Raw genomic sequence first — 23,543 nt, forward strand, 5'->3', positions numbered from 1 at the left:
TGACCCACAGTGCCGAGGTCCTTAGTACACTGCTACTACCAGGTTTTACATGGTTGCTGGGTTTCGAGCTCAGGACCTGATATTTGCTGAGCCATCTCCCCAGCTGCTTCCCTGGGCAAGAATTATATTCTTTCCATTCTGATATAGGGAGTACCGTGCTCCCACTTCCTCCCTCCTGCTCTGCTTCCCTGGACAATGATAAGGGAGCGAGGGATCCACATCACATTATCTACTGCTGATGTATTTCTTATGCAGTGCGGCTCACGATTCCAGTAAATGTTTTTGTTTTACTACAAGAAAGGGGGGGGGACCCCAAACGCCGATTCCTCATTAAACGTTACTTGTATATTATTAGCTGGGCACTTTGGGTTTATTAATGAGTGCAATAATAAAAGTAGGGGCCGTGGAAATGAATCAGTGGGTGTTTTTATTTAAGGCAGAGCAGAGGCCGTACAGTGGCCGTGAATGCCTCCCTGTCACTGAGGGCCCTGCTCGTCCAAACCTGTCTCTGATTGGTTTAAAATAAAATAGGTCCAAGCACTTCATAAAAATGTCTTTGTCAGCCTGGTTTTGCTTCTAAACCTATTCATCTCTGTCAGTGTTTAATATTAGTGCCAGGCTCCTGGCCATAGTCCATTAGTACTGTATTTAATTGTTCATGTTACAGATGATTACCAATGTAAAAAGGCTTCGTGTTTTCCCAGCGCGAGGCTGTTGCTATGTAGCTGTCGCAAACTCAGCAAAGCTTATGAAATAAGGCTGCTCTTGACATTTCTTGCTGGGATTTATAGATTAAGTTACTGTTGATGAGGACGCCAGGAAATGTCTGTGTTCTCCCGGGCAAAGGGCTCTTCTGAGGACCACGTTTTTCTTTCTTGTCCAACCCTAAAGATGCCTTAAATCGCTTTCCTCTTTTAAATCGGGTAAGAAACAAAAACAAAATGGCTGCTTCTGTGGACTTTTTTTTTTCATAGCATGATTTTTTTTTTTCCTGGAATAGTAATTCATTTTAAAGGCTTTGTTTTCATATGCAAATTTTCTTGTTTTTTTTTTAATGTTTTTTTGAAGCACAAGAAAGGGGGATCTTTATACAAAATACTAGATTACTGGTTTTAATTTTCTTGAATAAATTACATGCTCTGTTTGTGTGGAACACATGAAGTCGTTATTAGGGGTTTTAAAAAGGAGCATCAAGGCTAAAAGTACTTCGTGGTGTGCTTTTCCGAGTATTTGGAAAATCAAAATCCGAAGCAAATGTATTTGTCTGTGAGGGAAATGAACGTTTACACTTCATCCTTCTTGCATGCATAATGTCCAATTTCAAATTCTAACCTTCTGCTTCCCCTTGTCCCCCCCCAAGAGTTCCTTGGTCAAGACTCAGTTACTCCAAGTGGCTCAAAATGCTTACTGCAGAGTGACTTAGGGTGAGCCACGCCCAACCCAGAGGCCAGGGGCAGAAAATGAATGGCAGCCTACGGGGTCTGCCGCGCTGTTCAGAAGGTGTGGTGGACAAGGTGGGGGGAAGCTTCGTGCTCTGAGTAAGATAAGTAAGCACTGTGCTCCAAACCAGACCCCTAGATCTTTCAGGTTCTAAAATACCTCAGCTAATCATAACTGGGCAAGAAGCCAAGGGAAAGGGAGTCAAGGCGAGTTCCCATTCCATTCATGCCTGAGACGTGGGTCTGTGTATCCTTGACAGCCTTCAGGCCAAGAAACACACAGTTGAGAAAGTCACAGATGGGACCCTAGAACTTTGTATATGTATATGTAGTGTATGTAGTATACATAATGTAGTATATGTATATGTAGTATACATATATGTAATATATATATATATATATACACACTTATACGTTTATGTATATGTCTCTGTGGTTCCTAAGCTGCTTTCGTGTGTGACATTTAGTCTGTGGACTATTTACCAGCCCACGAGAAAGCTTAGTGAACCAGGCCAGCTGCAGGTAAGCTCTGTGAACTCACTTTGGCTTGGAGCAGAGTAATTTTATTTTCACTGAATATGATAAAAAAGGAAAAAGAAAGAAAGAAAAAGAAAAGTCAGGGCTTGCATTGCATGTGTCTTTTGAACTTTTATTTTCCTTAATAACTCATTTTTAGTATATTTTACCAAAGCGGCATCAGGGCACAGGTTGGGCAGTTGGAAGAGTAGCCCTGTCCTCTGGTCACTGGATATGTGCTGGTTCCCACCGTGGTCACAGACTCGGGTGGCTTTGATACGGTGTCTTGTTGGCAGCAGAGATTGCTAAGGAAGCACGGGTTTCCTGAAACGCAGGCACAGCTTCTGATCCCCCACTGGACAGCAGCCTCCAGTGACCACTAAAAAGCTTCAGAAATTCCCAGTTTGTCTAAAGTAAAGGTCTGACTCATGGGCCAGGGGAGACACTTAGAGAGTTAAGACGTTAGAAATCAGATGTGTTATAGAAAGGCAAAGAGGCAGCAGAGAGGGGAGAGGTTTCCACCCACAGCAAGATGTCTTCTTGTGAGATCTAGGATTTGAGCTGGACCTTAGAGAGGTAGACTTAGGACTTGAGTCCATCATCAAACTAAACCGTTTTCTGGGCAAGGATCGTGGGACATCACCTCCCTCGAAATTTCCCGTAACTCCCAATTCTGCACCATGGGCATGATGACAAAACGAATTTAAACTTTATAGAAGAGGTGGTCCCTTTTAGAACATGCCTAAGGAGTAGAGTGAGGTTGTGATTTCTAAGGCCTGTGACTCAGTGTCGTATAATGATCCTTTGTCCTCGAGCCCCTCAGAGATTTGATTCAACAGGTAGATTGCCCCATTCCTCACCCAGAGTGGAGTTGCCATCCCGAGGACCTGCATTTGCCTCCTGGCCACCATCTTGTTCACGGGAATCCATTGTGGGCAGACGCTTTCTTTTTCTCTCTCTGCAACACTGCCACCAAGCAAGCTTTCCTTGTCCCCTCAATACTAGAGGTCCAGCTGGTCCTTACTGACACACAGTAGCCCAAAGAGCCAAACTCAACTTGTTTCTGTGTTAGCATAGCTGCTCTTGGCCTGCCTGTGTCCCCTAGGCTTGCTCCCTGGACAGACCAGAATGTGGTGAGTGTCCACCTCCCTCACTGGAGTGACCTTTTATCATCCATAAAGAATTTCTCCACACGGGCCAGTCAGGTAATTTCCTCCCAAGAGCCTCACTCTTTAGATTTCAAAGCAAGCCTAAAATGTCCTGGTAACTTCCCAATGCCTGGAAACTAAAACAGATCCCACAGTTTAAAAAAAAATTTTTTTTTGGTAAGCATAAGCAACAGCATCTGAAAAATGTCTATTTAAAAATTCTTAAATTCGCCTCTGGGTTTGAGTTGTAATGAGTAGAAGTTGGAGTTTACACTGCTGACTGTAGAAACAGCCCCAGGCACACGCTCTTCAAGCCCGTCTGTCTGCTGTGCTGGAAGCCATGGCCACTTCCTTTGCTGCCCTCCTCCTCAAGAAAGACTTGCCAAACAGCACTTTCTCCTTCCCCAAGTCTTTTATTGTCCTCTTTCTGTCCATTTGTTGTCTGTTTTTCCCACCACCCTGCCATTTGGACTTAAATGGTAAGGCTCGAGAAACTCTTCCAGGCCTACCCAAACGTTCCTGATAGTTCGTATCAACCGTGAATTTAAATAGATAATAGATGATGTGTCTTAGCCTCTTTCCTTTTTTTTAATAAACAACAAGAGGCTTATGATTTCTCTCTCCTCCAGGGGTTTTATCATGAAGATTAAGTAACCTTATTCTCAAGCCTGCCACTGTACAAACATCTTTTCAATTTTGAGACTAACAGACACAAGCCTTCACAAAGGAACTATTGAAAATCCAGAAAACATGTTTCCAAGAGAGAAAGCTGGGGTGTGGGGGTTGGGGGAGGAAGGCGAGGAAGGCTCAGATGACAAAAAGAATGTAATTGTTTACCATTAAAATGTATCTTTAGCTTGGACACTGAAAATCTCTTGGAACCTTGTGTTTTGGTACAAGTTGTTACAGAGTTTGTCCATGAATGCTGGAGAGACCAGTGAAGATTACAGAAGCCCTGGCGCTGGTGGTGGCTTCTAGTGTGACTGGGAGTTAGTGTGACAGTCCTCACTGGGAGTCAGTGGGATAGCTCTCACTGGGAGTCAGTGTGATAGCCCTCACTGGGAGTCAGTGTGATAGCCCTCACTGGGAGTCAGTGTGATAGCCCTCACTGGGAGTCAGTGTGATAGCCCTCACTGGGAGTCAGTGTGATAGCCCTCACTGGAAATCAGTGTGATAGCCCTCACTGGGAGTCAGGGTGGTAGCCCTCACTGGTAGTCAGTGTGATAGCCTTCGCTGGGAGTCAGTGTGATAGCCCTCACTGGAAGTCAGTGTGATAGCCCTCACTGGGAGTCAGGGTGATAGCCCTCGCTGGTAGTCAGTGTGATAGCCCTCACTGGGAGTCAGTGTGATAGCCTTCACTGGGAGTCAGTGTGATAGCCCTATGGGTTCTGCCTGCTATCACTTGTGGGATACATATGATGTCGAGAACTCCAGTGATGCTCATAGATGCATGAAATGGTGTCCCCTGCCCTTGAAATGGATCCATACCACACCAGTCAGAGCTAGTCATTGAGAGGAATCATTTCTACCATCTTTTCTGTTGTCTGGCACTGTGTAGGGTTGGGAGTTCTTTATAGTCTGTCCATCTTCTGTCCTGAGTGTGTATTATAATCTCTGGGGCATGGAGTCAACCATGAAGCCCGTTCTAGGTTCCTTCAGAGTGGTCTTCATTTGACGGGCACGGGTATGACATCAGTCTAGACAGAGATCTCCTCAGAAGTAGTGAGCAAGCCTCGTAAACTGAGCTGAGAAGAGCTCTTATTAGAGAAACCATGGGAAATAGGGCTCCACTAACGTTAAGTCATGGAGGGAAAATTTCGTGGAGAAGCAATATGTCAGTGTCTCTCTTACTGTTTACTGCAGATTGGTCTGCATAAACAAGCTCAACCCATCCTGGAGCATCCTTGTGTGCGTGCCTGTTGTGCTGTGTCAGAGAAGGAATGTGCCCTCCCCTCAAGCTATGGGGTTGCCTCTGATGTGAGATGTTGACCCTTTGTGGGATGGCCCTGTGGATTCCATGGGCCCGTTGCCTCTGAGACAAGAAGGCTCTCCCTGATCTCTTAGACAATGGGCAGGTGCGATCAATTAGGCAATCTCCTAAAGAGATTATTTTTCAATCTATGAAGATGGCCACCTAGATGTTGAGGCAGGTAGCTCTGCCTAGTGGACCTGTGTACCACTGTCTAGTTGAGGACTGTCCAACCCGAGGGCGGTACAACATGACATTGTCATCTACAAATGTGTTGGGCTACATTCCTCGTTATCCTCGGATGTGTATTGCCCATGGCCCACCGGTCAGACACCTTGATCCAGTTCTGGTCCTCATTTTTGCCACGCATTAAATGAAGGCAAAATAATATACACATGAGTAGCTCTGTCTGTAAGGGTTGAAGGGAAGCCATGAAAACTGCCCGTATCAATAGCAACTCTAATGACTCTAATGACTAAATAATAATATAACCTGTAGCTGGGTATAACTCGGTGGTACAGCACGTAATTATTGGTATGGACTAGGTCCTGTGTTCTATACATAGACAGCATAGCGGATCTCTTCTCTGCCTTTCCATCCTCCCTCTACAACTCCACTTCAGAGCATCCGCCATCTACCTACCTCTTCCACACCAGCTCACCTTGATAGGAGCCAAGCCGTCCTCTTGCAGGGTCTCTGAATGACACACCTTTTTTACCTTCTGCTCACTCTGGTTCACGGGCACTCTAGGACGATGCCTAGGGTATCATAAATAACAGTGGGCCCAAGAACAAAGCTCTCTTACTGTTCCAGGAGAGACTGGAGGGTCCCGAAGGGTCCCGGCCAGCCCTCCCATTCTGGTCTTTCCCAGGAAAAAGACCCTTTCTGACAAATGCTAATGCTCTGTCCGGGAAGATAATGGACCCTGTATCTTTTTGGTGTCTCCTCATGGACCCCAGTCTGGTCATTCGTAAGGACTTCCCTTTCAGCCAGTGCAGCACTGCCCGCTCTTAGTAACTTAGGCAAACTCCCTCCGGTGTTCCATATTGTGTTCCCAACATTCACATCCCCACTCGGTTGACTCCTATCAGGGACCGAACACTCTAGCCTTTTCTGGGGGTGTTGGCAGGTCTCCTCCAGGTCAAAGGCATCTGCTGTTTCACTCCTACCCCCCCCCCCCGTATATACACACACACAGTAACTTTTTTCTTTCTTACTGAAATGAACACAATAATATGAAAATCCTGGTCAGGACCTGATCCTTCTTCAAACGTGTTGTCCCCATTGCAAGGACAATCTCCATCCTCCGCAAGGTCCCAGAGCGCACGTGCATACGTCCGGTTTCCGGTTTGTTTCTCGGGTGCCTACACTGCTGTTTTGGTGTTTCCGAGGATGTGGTCTCACGCGTGGGAAGGAGGTGGGCAGCGTGTGCCTGTGGTCAGCGCCTCTGTACTCGTTTGTGGCTTAGCAAGTGTATGCCCTCGATCTTTCCCGAAGCAAAGGCAATTTTCCCAGTCCATATTTGATGAAAGATTGCCTCCCATACTTCACAGTGGAGTTATATTTTCAATTTCTGGCTCAGAAGGGAAATGTCTGGCCAAGGCTTAGAATTTATCAAGCGCAGCGTCAACTCAGAGATGTAATGAGGCCATTTGGGGGTCAGATCAGTTCCAAAGCCCCAGTGGAGTAAACATGTTGTTTCTTTTCTACTGCCACAAAGAAGCCCTGCTAATGGAGGAATGACGATCATGTCTTTAACCTACCGTACATGCCAGCTTTGTCGCCGCTGCCCCTTACCTGTTCTGCTCCAAAATTCATAGCGAATTATTCAAATTTGAGTTTTTAAAAGGCTGGTTTAATACTGCGAGCATGTCCCTGAGCCAGCTGGGGTAGGTTTGAGATGCAGACACACCCTCAAGACTCCCCACTCTCTTCCTTAATTCTCTAAATTGAATCAGTTCCGGACATTATTATAACATCCTTCTCAGAGCTCTCTATAAATAGACGGCTTGCCATTTATTTCTCCTCTTAAGCACCATTTGCTAAATGTTTCGGCCCAAAAGTTCAGCCCTTCCATGCACATATGCTCCAATTCAGGGGACGTCACGGCTACTCGTTAGGATGAGATAGGCCAGGCATTGTTTCTGTCCCTCTGCTGACAGGGAAGGTAGGGCTTGTCACTTAATAAACATGAAGGCTTTTTCTTCTTTTGTGTAAAGGGTAAATGACAAGGCCTGCAATATATGGTGTCAGCCTGCTGCTTTCTGTCTTGAGAAAGAGTGAGGTAAGGCCCGTGAAGATTGCAGACATAGTAAATATAAAATTACTCACTTCAGTGTTTAAAAAAATAATAATAAAAGGGAGAGAGTTGGCAACTTGCCAGATTCCTTACATTACAGTAATAGATTTGCTGACCCCTGACGTCTGCTGTAGAGCAATGTATTGAATATTTTATAATATCAGACGGGGCACATCTAAAAACCTAGTGTGCTGAGCGCCATTATTCAACTTGAGATTTAGCGAAGCCACGGTATTTTCCAGCCGGCAATTTCTTGTATGATGATAATTTACCGGCTCAGACATTAATAAATCAAGGTTATAATGCTATTGATTTGTTAATTTTAACTTGGGTTGATTTTTTTAGGTCTTCCTTATTATTTTTTTTTCTTTTAAAGGGAGAAGAACAAGGGGGTGTGGGAATCTGTCTTTTCACAGTGACTGAATTTAATAAGGATCTCTGTGATAGCAAAAGGCTCCCCTACTGTTTCTGCTTTGAGGTGGAAAAATGTTATTCTTGTATTATTCCTGGGGAAAAAAAAAATAAAATCTCACGCTGTTCCAAATCTTATGCCTAGGAAAAGCTGGGTTTTTTTTCTCCTTTAATACGTGATGGCTTACCTAGTGCACATCCATTAACGGCACCGTAAATAAGCAGTTTACTAATCTGAAATAGGAAATCTGGACAAGAAGAAAGACCCATTTATCTCCCCAGCTTTCAATCTCTAACCTCAATGCAAACAGAGACCCGTGTCTGTACAGATTTACTAATGAGTGTATTTCTTCTCGTTCTCTCTGCTCCTACCCACCCAAGACTCAGCCTACATTCTTTGAGTTGAAGCACAATGAAAATATTTCTTCTGTGTAATAGATACATTTTTCTTGGGGGGAGGGGCGCATACATGTTTGCTTTTTATCTGGACTCTTTCAAAACTGATTAAATCTTCGTTGTCCTACAAATATTTGACAACCGATCCTCTGAGAGGCACAGGCATGTGGCCTTACCCTTTTATAGGATACAGGCCTACGCAGCTTCCTGTATTGGGCAACGCTGATCTCAGAGTAGCTAATGTGTTTTTAATGATTACGTGTGTGCGTGGAACGTTGAAACACTCGGAAACCTATCGTAGCTTTCGTCCTCTGGCTCGGTAAAGAAAACTTCTAATAATCCGATGATGATAAGATCGTATCCTGTGGGGTAATTGTGCTGCCCCGTGACTGAAGAAGAACTTACCAAAAAACCACTCAAGAAAGTCACTGTACGAAGCAGGGCTTGTTTATGGACTGTGTGGGAATGTGCCCTGCTCCTCAGAACTCATATTTCATCCATTTTTCTGTTTAACTGCTGCCTTTCTTGTTTTATTTTGGGAGCTCTTTTTTTTCTCCTTCTGAGCAACTCTGATTATATTTCAATGATTTAGAAATGGATTCAATTAATCTACACACACACACACACACACACACACACCCTCGGGAAGCCTTGAACAAGTAGAGCTTGCGTTTGGATTCAGTTTTACCCTTAGTCATGCCTCTTCCCAGATACGAGAAACATTTAATTCCTAATTTCCTGCCTTCTGGCTTCAGGCTTCTGACCAGCAAAGTGAAGATATATTTCGTATTGCTGGAGGCTTGCCCACTGCTTATTTGAGTCTAAATGAGAAAAGATGATGAGAGGTGGGCGGGGATGACAATCCTGCCCAGTCTCATGAACCCGCAAAAATTATGAGATAAAATCAAGTTGTCCCTTGGTGTACACTAGAGAGCTGGGTTAGCACGAGACTGTCAGAACCCAGAGTGAGGGTCTTTCTGGGCTCCCCAATCCTGTAATCTGTGTTCCTTCCTCCTCCTCCTCCTCCTCCTCCTCCTACTCCTCCTTCTCCTCCTCCTCTCTTCACACTCTGTACCACCATTCTCAAGAAAGAGAGTCTCTCTCGTGATGTCACCATCTCCATTAGACAAGGGAGCCGGAGGAAGGGAGGTACCACAAATGGCAAACGTTGGAATACCAGGGCCTCTGAGCTCCTTGGTTCCCATGGCAACAAAACAAAAGCACAACAAACCTATCTGTCCCAACAATAAAATGTGTTTTCATTAAAATCAATTTAAAACATTTTTTTTTCCAGCTCAAAATATTCAATGCATTTTGCTCCTGGTTTGGGGAGAGGGAAAAAAAAATCCCTTACTTTTCGATATTAAAAAAGAGATCATGTCCCAGCCTGAACAATGCAGAAGAGAGAATTGGTGTGTGGTGGGGGGAGTGGGGGGGAGTTAGGGGGGGGAATCGGAGACTTTAGAGATGAGACAGAGTAGATTCAAGTATGAACAAGACTACCTTTTCTTTCTCTTCTGTGCAGTTCTGCTTTTATTATATAAACACACGGTAATATTATGGTGGGAAGCAGGTACTTGGCAACCATACGTTATTTTAGTGAGTCTTACATGAACAGAGCTGTTTCCAGTTTTAGCAGTTGTAACGTGTTTAAACCCGGGCTGTAATGGGATCTGAAGAGAACTCTCCCCCACGGGTTATGCTGATCTTCGTGGCTGGCCTGCTGCCAGACAGAGGCCTCCAAAGTATTACCCGTGCCTCTTTGCAGCACATACCTTGTCTGTGCATGTTCGGTAAACAGACCTGGGCCCTAAAATACCGTAAATCCGCATTTGACTTTTTTTTTTTTTCCACAACGTCCTTGCTTTTTGTTGTCGGTGTCTCAGATGTCCCCAAGTCCTTACTGAGAAACCCAGAACGGTGGTGTATATTTAAGTAGCTAAGAGACAAATTTCGTAATCAGAAACCAATTCTGAGATACTCGACAAATATTGCAAATCAGTATTCTTAGGGGTGGGGTGGGGGGAGGAGGAGGTTCGGGTGTCTTAGTTTAAAAATAAAGGATTCCCAATATTTGAACAGATTGCTGTTGTCTCTAAGCCAAGTACATTTTCTTCATTGAGTCAACTTGTCGTATTTAAAACAAATTATGTTTGCTGTATTAAGGTTCATATTTTTAAGGCCGAGCCTTGTATTAATCCCACGGTGAGTCATTAATCATACCAAATGCATTAGAAGAACTTTAATCACTGGAGTCGAAAACTCGGATTGTAATGCAACCCATGCCTTTTAATTACATCAGCCCTTTCCCAGTTCAGATCAAGAGCTGCGTTGCAAAGGGAACAGATTAAAAACAGAGCTGTTTGATGTTTCTCTTTTTAGAGCAATTTTATGCACTTGGTTTTTAAAAGTTATGTAATTAAAATGTTCGGAATTTTTCAGCCCTCTGATTTTCCTTGCTTTAGTGGTTAGCTGGCTTCCTTCTTGCTAAGGCCCTTCCTAACTTGGCACGCGCCCCCCCAAAAAAACAGACCATCTCCTGGATGGGATTACCTGCCCCTCCAGGGCCAGAGAATCCATCTATCTTGGCCAAACTGAGCAGGCCTCCTCTTGACCTTCGATCTCAAGTGCTGGTCTGCAAAGTGTGGCCGTGGCGAGGTGTCAAAGCCAGTATTATACATTGTACTTTCCCCCAGTGGTACCTATGTGTTGAACCTTGGGTTGGGTTTCATGAAAGCAATTCCTTTCTCCTGGGTCCGTGTTAAGGTAAATAAAAATGAAAACTCTGACCAGAGGTGCGAGCACATTCAAGCTCCAGGTCTAAGAGAGGCCGTGACTTTTAGACTCATTGTTTAATCTTGGGAAGGTGGTAGTGGGGGTGATGATGGTGATGATGATGGTGGGGGAGATGATGGTGATGATGGTGATGGTGGCGGTAGTGAGGATGACAGTGATCCAAGAAGATTTAGTGTAGATCATACAGAATGGTTTTTACCGTCCGCCTGGCCTGTCTTAGAATAGAAGCCGGATGAGGTCAGAGGCTCAGAATATTTGGTTCATGGCTGGATTTCAGTATCTGGAGCAGTGCCTGGCACAGGGTGGATACTTGATAAGCATTTGACTTAACTGTAAGTGAACAGCAGCTGTCACTCTTTTTCCTGATGTCACCGGCATTCAGCCAACTGCTAGGGACCATTGTGACAATGTCAACCTTGGCTACCTCCGTTGGTGTTCTTGGCGTGTCAGCTCACGGAACCAAAAGGAGAGAAGTCTTTCAGGGGAGTATTTAGGAGACCAGATCACCAAGCTTCACTAATAGAGTAGCTTACATCGAGTGAGTCTCTGGGGTATATACACAACATAGGGATGAGGCCACCCAACAAGTCACTTATGTGTGACTTTCAGCTACTCGTGGTCAGCCACCATTGAAAAACAATATTCCTCTTGACGTGTCGGACAGTTACGTATGTGTATGTAACTTTTACTACTGCAGTCGGTTGTTCTAATTGTTCTAATTGATATTAATTATGGCTACTAATCTCTAACTCTACTCAATTTATGAAGTAAGCATTATTGGGTTTTTTAAGCTTAGGGAAAGTAAAAGATACAGAGAGAGCTTGGTACTAATGGCAGTCAGCAGCCACGAGGGGTCTTAGAATGCATGGCTATAGATCGAGGGTGGAGCTACTACATAAGAGGAAGCAAGCTCCATTGCAGTGATGTCACTAAGCCCCATAGAGATGATGTCACTAAGCTCCATAGCAGTGATGTCACTAAGCCCCAAAGAGATGATGTCACTAAGTTCCATAGAGATGATGTCACTAAGCTGCATAGCAGTGATGTCATTAAGCTGCATAGCAGTGATGTTACTAAGTTCCACAGAGATGATGTCACTTAACTCCATAAGATAATGTCACTAGAATTGGCCAACTAATGACGCATCTCTTCTGCCTTCTGTCTAGGTTAATCCTGCCGTATGAAAGATTTATTAAGGGGGAAGAAGATAAGCCTCTGCCTCCAATCAAACCTCGGAAACAGGAAAACAATACACAGGAAAATGAGAATAAAACAAAAGTCTCGGGAAACAAACGCATCAAACAGGAAATGGCCAAAAACAAGAAAGAAAAAGAGAATACCCCCAAACCCCAAGATACATCTGAGGTGAGTTTCTGTACCCTTTGGTGATGCCAGCCCTGGGGAACACACTCTGCCTCCATGGCGTCCAGATCCTAAAATCTCCAGCCCGGTCTTTGAAAACCTCATGGCTGGTCTGAGGAATCACACTCAAAGCCTCTGGGAGGGATAGAGGGCAGCCAAGCCTAATAACCTAGGTTTAAAGGAGAGAACTGATTCTGTCTGGAAAGTTATACTCTGGCCAGCACACACGTGTACACACACACACGCGCACACACACACACACACACACACACACACACACACGTGCGCACACACGCATGCACACTTAATTAATTTTAACTTTAATGTATCAATTAATTAAAATAAATTTTTTTAGAAACCCAAAGCGTTTCCTTCCCTTGAGAACTTAGATGCAATGGCGCAGTACATGGCTTGGAGTGACTATGGCCATGACAAGTGTCTAGAAAGATGAGAATTCCCTGTAGAAAACCTGCAGCAACAGCTTAGAACTGGAGACCAAAGGAGCAGGACTAAAGCCTCCCGAAACTCTGGGTTCCCTCCAAGTCAATGTAGCTTCTTGTCCATTTCATAGCCAGATTGCGTAAGAACTCGGTGTGGCTTGGGGGGAATGGGTGAGAGGGGAGCGAGTAGGTATCAGAGCACAAGGGCTAATAAAATCTCTGGGTGTCTCCTTGGGATTTCTCTCCAAAATTTTAGGAACGGTCGCTTCTCATTCAACAGCCTCGGGTTGAGATCAATTTATCAACAACTTTAGCCTATACTGGTTATGGGGAAATTACAAAGTGATTCCCCAGAATCTCTCATATGGATAGGTAGTTTCTGGACCTTTGAAATGAAGCCTCAACCCCTGTTTTTCAGTGGAAATCATGCCTGGTAGCATCCAGCCAGCCAAGGAGACTGATCTGGGCTCTGTTTCAATGTGAATAATCAAACATCCAGCTGCCCATTTAAAACAAAAAACAAAAAAAAAAAAAAACAGCAGTTACGTTCGGAGACAGTGTGTTCTAGGATTCAACCCCTGAGGGAATTTGGGTACTAATCTTTAACAGTCTCTAAAAATCAGGCTTATAATGAGCATGTAAGAGGCAGCTTCATTAAATACCAGTTCAAAGCACAGACATATACATACACACACAGAGAGAGAGACACACATCACCCCAGATGCTTCCTTCTTTAAAAGATGATATTAGGGGCTGGAGAGATGGTTCAGAAGTTAAGAGTACCAACGGCTCTTCCAGAGGTCCTGAGTTCAAATCCCAGCAACCACATGGTGGATCACAGCCATCTGTAATGCGATCTGATGCCCTCTTCTGGTGTGTCTGAAGACAGCTACAGTGTACTTATATATAATAAATAAATCTTAAAAAAAATGATATTAATACCTTACTTTACTGGAGACTGACCCTTGAACCTCAGGTTTTGCACCTACTAGTAAAGAGTTCTACAGGTACAATCATGCCTGGTTGTTCACTTTGTGGTCGGAGACAGGGTCTCTGTAAGTTGCTGACCCTGGCCTTGAACTCATGCTATAGCACAGGTAGGACTTGAACTCACATCCTCCCGGCTTAGCCTGGGCCAGGCAGAACTTTATTAAGTTTCGTGATTTTTAAGCTCTAGCAACTCTAAGAGGAATAAAACACAAGATGTTGCAGAATTGTAAACATTTGCAAGCTTGCAACAGAAATGGCCCAAAGCAAGGAAATTCCAAGTTAAGGCTTACATTCCATTCCTCCTTGATTCTGGTGATTTATCACGGGGCTTTGGATTGGTCGGTTCTATGAGATACCAGATGCACAGAACACAGCCAAAGCACCAGCGGATGCTTGGAGGATCATGAGGCCAGCTGACCTTTGAATGGCTCCAGCTGGGTGGGCAAACTTTAAAACTGAGTTTGCGAACTGTAGGAAGGATTTTTAGTCCACCCATGGAGCCCCTTAGCTCAGGAGGTGACAATTTCAGAGAGCAGAGTGAGCAGTCTGGCTATAAAGAATCCCTCAGACCTCTGAAAGCTGTAGGTCTCCCTGTTCTCCACAAGGAAAACTATTCCAGTGCCAAGCATCCCCTTTCCTGAAGTGGGTTCTGTCATGTGAAGGCTTGCTATCTCCACCTCTTTGAAAGCAAACATTCAGTAGGAACCAGGCCCACCAACTCCACAGAACTATGTTGGGAATTCAGCGGACCCATGAGCCAGGTTTGGGAGTTGCATTTAATGCCACATTGTAGCTTTTATGTTCTCTACCTGAGACGCTGAAGTCAGTGAAGAGGAAGGAAGGAGTCTAGTCAAATCCACTCTCCTCGGGGTTTACAAAGTACAGAGTGAGACCCAGGTAGTTCACAAAGCACAGTCTTTGGGGGAAAGAAACAAATGCTTTTTCTTTTGTTGGCCTAACTTTCAAATCCTTCCCCAAACCAGGTTTATAGACAAACATGCGAGACTCCAACGTACCAGGCCAAGGTCACAGAAGCTTTGAAGGATTGAGCACAGTTCAATCTTTTTCAGCCTCTTATTTTTATGTCTCTTAATGCATAAGCTTAGAATGGAGTCAGTACTTAAAAAGATAGTTCCTATGTGAGAAGAGGGTCTGACTGTCGGGTATTACATATGCCTGGCAAGCGGGATTATCTTCATGTAAATTTGAGAAAAAACATCCACAAAACCGGTATGAGTCCTTGAAAGTACGTTTCCTAATTATCCCCCAAACCAACATTTTTAAATCTTTCTCAAAGGTATGATTCAGTTGGTGGTTTTGTCACAGCAGAAAACGTTCTAGTGATATGATTGGGCCAAAGAGTAGGGACCAACTCACTTCAGATGTTTCATGACATTATTATGCCCAGGCTTGCTCTTCAGCTGTATCACAATGCTTATAAAAGTCATCACTTATATGACTCAATAGTAAATGGCTGAAATTGTGCCCAGGCCTACTACAAACAGGAAGTATCCATACCATTGGCTACAGTTTGTTTCAATAAATAGAAAAGCTGTATTGGAGGGGACACGGCTGCCCTGAATTGTGTTCATTTCATGTGTGACTTTGATAGCAATGAGTTTGGTGTACCATAGAAGGACTTAGAATATCCCCTATCTGGGATACACATTTCCCTATCTGGATGTACACATTTCCATCTGCATATGTCTTTGGTCTTTTAAAAAGTCCAACACATTGTGTTGTTCTAAAAAACAATCCATGTATGTAACCTTAGCTGGTTTCTAGTGGATCCCACTGAACTCCTTAGGAAGGGACGACTCTTAAGGAAAGGCCAGGAGTAAGACTGTTTGTTATTGACATGGGGTTTCAATTTTTGAATGAAAGATGTTAAAAAAAAAAAAACTTTATAAGAAGCATCATAAAATGCAACATGTAATTTAAAACCTATTTGGGTAATTGACTGATTTGACAAGAAGACAACCTTAGAATTAAACTAAATATCAGAACAGTGATCTGATGTGTCAGTACGTCACTCTGCTGTTTTGATAGGTGTCTCATAAGGGGCTGAAGCGAGTAAGCTTATTTCCCTGAATGTCTCTGTAATTTAGATTTCTTTGTTTAGAGCCATGATTGGGGAGTAATAAAACCTTACAGAAACTTGGTAAATTGATTGACAAGCCTGACTTCAAGGATAACTGCTGTGTATGATACTTTGTTTCCTAATGAAGTGTGTCAGTGTGCATAGTTCTCTTCTTACTGTCTCCTTCCATGTTTTTCCAGGTCTCATCAGAGCAAAGGAAGGAAGAAGAAACGTTAAGCCAGAAAAGTGTCCCAGAGCCTCTCCCAGCTCCAGAAGTAAAGAAGAAACCAGAAGGGCACAAGGATCTTGTAGTGAGGGCCCCAGTGTCCAGAGCAGACCCAGAAAAGGGCAATGAAACTGACCAAGGTTCCAACTGCGAGAAAGAAGCTGAGGAGGTGGGAGATAAGGGCCTTGCCCCTCTGCTCCCAAGCCCTCCCTTGCCCCCCGAAAAAGGTTCGGCTTCTACCCCTGGGGCTGGCAAACAACCCCTTGCCTCTCCCAGTGCCCAAATGGACTCAAAGCAAGAAGCCAAACCCTGCTGCTTTCCAGAGAGCCCTGAGAATGACCTCCAGGGAGCACCGTTCTCCAGCCTCCCCACCACCGAGCAACCACTGGCCGTCCAGCCTGAAGCAGAGGAAGAGAAGCTTCCTGCCATGGCTAATTACATTGCCAACTGCACTGTGAAAGTGGACCAGCTGGGCAGCGACGACATCCACACTGCCCTCAAGCAGACCCCGAAGGTCCTCGTGGTCCAATCATTTGACATGTTCAAAGACAAAGACTTGACCGGCCCCATGAATGAGAACCACGGACTTAACTACACACCCCTGCTTTACTCCCGGGGCAACCCTGGTATCATGTCCCCACTGGCCAAGAAAAAGCTTTTGTCTCAGGTGAGTGGGGCCAGCCTCTCCAGCAGCTATCCCTATGGCTCCCCACCCCCCTTGATCAGCAAAAAGAAACTTATCGCCAGGGACGACCCGTCCCAGGCCCACCACAGCCAAAGCTCTGATCACATGGCCGTCAGCCGGCCATCCGTAATCCAACATGTCCAGAGCTTCAAAAACAAGGCCTCTGAAGACAGGAAGAGCATCAACGACATCTTCAAGCAGGACAAACTGAGCCGGTCTGACGCCCACCGCTGTGGCTTCTCCAAGCACCAACTCGGCTCCCTGGCGGACTCCTACATCCTGAAACAGGAGGCACAGGAGAGCAAGGATAAACTGTTGGAGAAAAGAGCAGTCTCCCACGCCCACGTGCCCAGTTTGCTGGCCGACTTCTACTCCTCCCCGCATCTGCACAGCCTCTACCGGCACACGGAACACCATCTTCATAACGAACAGTCCACTAAGTATGCCGCGAGGGACGCGTACCAGGAATCGGAAAACGGCGCCTTTCTTTCTCACAAGCACCCGGAGAAGATACACGTCAATTATCTCGCCTCTCTCCATCTGCAAGATAAGAAGCTGGCTGCGGCAGAAGCCTCTACCGATGATCAACCAACAGATCTGAGCCTTCCCAAGAACCCACATAAACTGACCAGCAAAGTCCTGGGCCTGGCCCACTCAGCCTCAGGATCCCAGGAGATCAAAGGCACCTCCCAGTTCCAGGTCATCAGCAGCCAGAGCCGAGACTGTCATCCCAAAGCCTGCCGGGTATCACCCATGACCATGTCGGCCCCTAAAAAATACCCCGAGTCACTTGCGAGGTCAGGAAAGCCTCACCATGTGAGACTGGAGAACTTCCGGAAAATGGAAGGCATGGTCCATCCCATCCTGCACCGGAAGATGAGCCCACAGAACATTGGAGCTGCTCGCCCCATAAAGCGCAGTCTGGAGGATTTAGATCTTGTGATCGCCGGGAAAAAAGCTAGGGCTGTGTCTCCCTTGGACCCAGCCAAGGAGGCTTCTGGGAAAGAAAAGGCCTCCGAACAGGAGAGCGAGGGCAACAAAGCAGCCTACAGTGGGCATTCTGGGGCTGCATCGGAAGGTCACAAGGTCCCCCTCTCCTCCCCTATCTTCCCAGGTTTGTATTCTGGTAGCCTGTGTAACTCAGGCCTCAACTCCAGGCTCCCGGCCGGGTACTCCCATTCTCTGCAGTACTTGAAGAACCAGACGGTGCTTTCTCCTCTCATGCAGCCCCTGGCTTTCCACTCGCTCGTGATGCAAAGAGGAATTTTTACATCGCCGACAAATTCTCAGCAGCTGTACAGACACTTGGCCGCAGCCACCCCGGTAGGAAGTTCCTACGGGGACCTGTTACACAATAGCATCTACCCTTTAGCTGCTATCAACCCTCAGGCCGCCTTCCCGTCTTCTCAGCTGTCATCCGTACACCCCAGCACAAAACTGTAAGCCTCGCCGCGCCCAGCATCCCCAAACGGTGTGGTCCATGCATCGAGCCTGCCTGGAGGGCTGGTTGCAAAGTTGGAAGTCAGTATCCCTTTTAAAACGGTTTCGTCCCAGCCATAGAGGTGAACGTACCTACCTTTTCGGGGACAACCCTAGGCTGGCTGGCCAGTTGTGACCTCCCTTCCAACACAGATGGCCTCGGGCCTCCAGGTCCTTGTCTTTTCACGTTGGTCTTATGAAGGGATCTGTGGTCTATCCTAGAAGAACGCAGAGGACCCCATCAGATTTGGGTGGTAAGGAAGCGACTGGAGAGTAAAGTTGGGGAGGCAGGTTTTTCAAAGGCAAGGTCAAGAAAGACTGGCAAGTAATAACCAGGGGACGCCCGTCTTTTTTCATCAAACTCGCCAAGTTCAATCAATGCAATGTACAGTAAAACTTAAAGAGACCTTTCATTCTGACACTATTAAACAATCCAGAGAAGGAAACACTGTTAAACTGTATATACTCGCTTCTCTAAGCTACCTGTATCACTGTTCGCTCCCTAACTTATATACAGGTAGTTGTGTTTTCTCCCGGTCCCTTCTTGTTCCTGCCCTGGGGTATTTTCGGTTTGTGTATCTGTTTGTTTGTTTGTTTGTTTATCTGGGTTTTGTTTTGTTTTTTCTTTTGGTTTTTTTTGTTTTGTTTTGTTTTTTTAAATTAAACAGAATCCCTTCTGTTCGCAGGTCCCTCTGTTTTCGTTTCGTTTTGTTTTGTTCTGTTCTGTTTGCAAGGCTGACTGACTCTCTCCTGGTTGTCCATGTGTATTTTATCAACCCCTTCCCCTCCCCCCCTCCTCCCCCACCGCATCTTCTTTTGAGCAGCTTTTGGGTGGTCAAGTTATTGTTTACAAGTTGAAGCAACTGATTTTAGTGGAACAGACTGTAAGGAACCCCTGGCGAACACAAGCTGGTTTCAAGCCTGTGCCTTTGTGGGTCTGCGCCTCGAGGATTCTGTCCCTCCCTGGCGGGATAGTGGAAGGAGTTGCTTGCTTGCTTCTGCAGCCAAAGGCTTTCCTTTGAAGTATTGGATTATGTGAAAATATTTAAGCACTGCACTCACCTTATCTAGGCTGTGAACCCGTCCTACATACCAGAGAACTCACAACACAAAAACCTTGTTAGCTGAAAAGCCACTGAGTAGACCCACTTACGGGCTGAGGAGAGGTTTTAGGAATTTCAAAACTTAGGACAAGAGCCAGAGTAACTCATGCCGGTGCTGGAACTGCACCTTTTAAACGGTCTGCAGAGAGGGGGCTTGGGAAAGATAGTGTGTGACTCTTCGGCGGGGGGGGGGGGGGGGCGCTACCCAAGGTCTGACCACTGGGCATCCCAGCCAGGCCTTGGCCTGTCAAGGGACGGGGCGATTGTCATCGTCGGCTGGCTTCTTGGGTTTCCTAGCAAGATTCTCTCGGGTAACATCTTTGGGGAGTGATTAAGAGAGCCATCCTCGTTGGGTGCCTGGGGCCTGGGTTTGATGAGTATTTGTACCCACAAGGTGGTTTGTATCAAGTTTTTCACCATGTGGCCATACTGTCAGCTTTGGGGGTCTTTTGACTGGCACTCTTTGACAACCGATTCTGTCTGCTCCCAAAGCACAAAATCTGCTACGCGTAGTGAGTGGAGCCTTAGCACAGATTCTCCTTCCCATCTGTGTCCAGCCCTGCCGAAAGCTTCTTTGATGAGGTCCCCAGCTCTCTGTCCTCTTCTCCCCCAACCAACACCAGTAGACTATAGGACCATAGTTAACCAAGTCTCAGTCTCTCTCTCTCTCTCTCTCTCTCTCTCTCTCTCTCTCTCTCTCTCTCTCTCTCTCTCTCTCTCTCTCTCTCTTTACCTCCGACATATTTAAGTCTATGAAACTTGATGACGGTTTTCAACATCTCTCAATAGGTAACTCAGCTACAAAAATAATCAAAACGAGTGACCGTGAACCCGCGGCTCTAACGCAAAGCCATGCATGCCTCTCTTTCCTATTGAAATGTCCTCATGATATGAAGCCAAATAGTCCATGTAGTAACATGCTATCCAAAGGTGGAAACAAAAGAATGTAGCGACCCAGTGTTAAGAGTTCCATTTGCTTCAGTTAATTACTTACCTTCCTGTGGAATAATATATATATATATGAATATACGCTATATATTTAATAGGACCATAGATAGATTAGTATAACTTAGCTCACACATGTGCACATGGAGAGTACTCTGCTGTTGCACAAGAAAGGGTGTGTGTGTGTGTGTGTTGGAGGTGGGTCTCAATTCCAGCCAGCGTGAGACTGGCCAGGACGCAGTTTGAGAAAGTTACACTAGATTGAATAGCCACAGAATCAGAAGAGGAGAAGAGGAACCGGGGATTCTGTAGCAGACAATGGGCTGGATCCATACATGGTCCCTGTGAGTTCATTTCTCAAAGCAAAAACGGCCACGTCTGCCCCCACACAAAAATACCCCACCACCACAAGCTCACCCATTTGCAAGATGGGGCGATTGTTTTCCTCAGTGTGGTGATTCGAGATGTGTCCATTGAGTAGGAATTCGGTCACACCATTTTCAAACAATGTCAACATAATCCAGCTATTGTTTTTCTCACTATTTCTGTTGAAGGGAGCTGGGACACACACACCCCCACCCGAAAAACATCAGGACAGATGCGAAGACCTGGGGGCGGGGGTTACTTTCCCAGTAGAAGTGGTGTGTTATTTGTTTTAAAACTCCAAACAGAGATCTTGGAAATCTTTCAAAAAGACCATTGAATTTCTCATTGGCTGAGAAGGACATTTTTTAAAAGTCTTAAATCTGGCTTTGTTTGCATTGTTTGAGTTCAAGGGGCCTTATTATTGAATGGCATTGCACAAGCCTTTCTTTTTTGCAAGCAAACCATTGTTATTAGTTGTTCTCTAAAGGAAATTGTGGAAACCAATTGGCACCGGAGTCATAAATCCATTTACCAAGTGTGGCTTCCGAGAAATGTTGCAATTCGGAATGCACCAAGCCCGTGAATTATTGGGGATTTGAAGATTCCAAATAATATTTAAAAAGATGTCATTTCCAGGCAACTTCAGGGGTCTTGCTTTTGGAAATTCAACTCAAAAATAAAACAGAAAGTAAAAATAAAAATACTGCAACAGCCCAAGCAAACTTTAGGCTTCAAGTATTTGTCTTAGGAACTGATTTAAACATGTAGTATTTGCCACAGGACAAACTGGTTTATTTCCTAGCTAGAAGTTCCTACTTTTGCTTGTTCATCAGGGCATCTATAGAAGGGTTTGTCTCAGTGTTGAATTCACACAGCTTTGCGACCTGGTGCGTGCATGACTCCTTAGGTACTGTACTTCACTGTGTTGGTGTGTCTGATGGACGTTTCAAGGTGGTCCCACAAATATATTTTATGTAGTGTGCCTTCAAAGAGAACCATTTATCTCTCTTCTCGTGTTGTCCCACTAAGTTACATTTGGTGGTGGCCAGCCAAGTCCCGTGGGGTCTGGTCTGACTCATTATCCCGCGCTGAGAAAGTAACGGGAATGGTTTTGCCCCAGTGAGACCCACACCACTGGAGTAGGGACTTTGAGCACCTCCGCTCCGGTGTTGACTGTCGATGTATTGATATTCTGCTCGTCTCCCCTTGGCAGAAAGGACTCTGAAAAAAAAAAAATAGCAGCATAATCTCTTGGCTGTTTATACTTTTTTAAATCTCCCCGTGCTGTAAATATTGTACACTCTGAGTAACCCCAGCTCTGTAACCTTGATGCTCTGTAAGGTGATATTTGTATATAGCAACCTGGCCCAGTGATGTTATATAATTTCCCAATGGAGAGGTTATTGGGTAGCCTTGGCGTTTAGTTTTAAACACTACCAGAAGAATGCTGAGCCAACAATAAACACTCAACTTTGTATGTTTTCCAAATTGTACTTATTACTGCTTTTGATACTGTATTCTGTGCCAATAGTTTCCCAGTCACATAGCAGGCAAGAGATATTTTGTACTTTTTGATCCACTGTAATATTTAATAAAAAATGTTACTATCTGTTTCCTTTGGGAGTGTCTGTCTCTTGTTCCTGGGGAGCTTTGTAGCTGCAGCAGCGGTCTCTAAATTGGAGATGGCGATGACGATGATGAGAGCGACTTACTGGGAACCTACTAGAAGCCTCCTTCGCCTACGTACGGTTAATGGCTGATTGACTAATGAGAAAACTATAGTTTAGAAGGGTCTTCACTTGCCAGAGAGTATCTGACTCACGAATGGTGGAGACAAGATTTGAACTGGGCAAGGGAGGTGGGTCGGAGGAGGTGTGGGAAGAGGGGACGGCAGGGGGCTCCTAAAAGTCGGCATTTCCTGTGCTGGCTGGTCACAGAAAGTTACTGTTTCTCGGATTAATCAACAAATGTGTCTTGATACCTCTATTGCCCGGGCCTGCTGTTTCTAGCTGGGAACACAATAGAAATGGAAAAAGACTTCCCTGTGGAGCCTAAAAGTCTCACTGGAAAAAAGTCATTTACCCTTATAAGGGTAACAGCCCCAGGTGACCTCATTCTGGTGGGGGGGATGGGAAAGAGTCTGATGACGAATGTGGTACCTAAGAGGAAGTCACCACTCACCGGACAAACATGAGTTAACTAAGAGGGCACTGGGACAGGGTAATTTAAGCATCATGGACCATGTATGCAAAGACCCGGAGGCTGGAGAGTTAAAGTAATTGAACAGGGTCAGACATCACTGAAAGAATGTGGTTATTAGGGGAGGTTTAAATATGGCAGGGACCATCTAAATAGGCCAGACTAAGCCTATGGTCATTGTCCTGGACAAAGGAAGAGGTTTAAGCAGGGAGGCCACCAGGTTGGGTTGTCCCCACTGACACCATTCTCTTAAGAGCTGCTGTGTACAGGCAGGTGGAGAGCAGCCTAATAGAGAAGTGGCCTCCGTTTCGCCTGAGGTGGTAGTCTGGTTGGCCACCCTTCTGAGGGACTTGGAAGAAAGAGCACAGGGGTTGAAAATGCAGGAAAACAGGTCCGGAGGTCTGTAGCATTAGCATCCATTGGGTAGACATCATAGATAAAGATGTCGGGTCTCTCCCGGGAAGCCTGTGGGCTCGCCCTGGTCCTCCTCAGCTTGCCAGTAGTTGAATGGAGGTGTCTGCAAGGCAGAATCTATGGATTCCTTTCCCGAGGAGATAGGGCAGGAGGGGCAGGAACAGGATCAGGGAGGACTCTGGTGACAGTTTAAGCTTGAGACTATGCCATGTCATCCAAATGGGCTTTGAGTAGACGGGAGAGAACAATTTGCAGGCAAGCATGCCATATCTCTGGCTTC

At 45.4% G+C, this 23,543-nt stretch overlaps 1 protein-coding gene across 2 annotated transcripts in view; it reads left to right on the top strand.

Moving 5' to 3' along the window:
- The window catches only part of Arid5b (AT-rich interaction domain 5B), a 44,829-nt gene extending 22,566 nt beyond the window's left edge, over positions 1-22,263 (top strand). For both annotated transcript variants that reach the window (XM_032889277.1, XM_032889279.1), the window contains exons 6-7: positions 12,141-12,339; positions 16,047-22,263. In XM_032889277.1, coding sequence (XP_032745168.1) covers positions 12,141-12,339; positions 16,047-18,200 — 2,353 coding nt within the window. In that variant the 3' untranslated portion in view covers positions 18,201-22,263. The remainder of the gene's footprint in view (positions 1-12,140; positions 12,340-16,046) is intronic.
- Positions 22,264-23,543: the final 1,280 nt, after the last annotated feature.

Source organism: Rattus rattus, chromosome 18, assembly GCF_011064425.1.
Source record: "Rattus rattus isolate New Zealand chromosome 18, Rrattus_CSIRO_v1, whole genome shotgun sequence".
Lineage (NCBI taxonomy): Eukaryota > Metazoa > Chordata > Mammalia > Rodentia > Muridae > Rattus > Rattus rattus.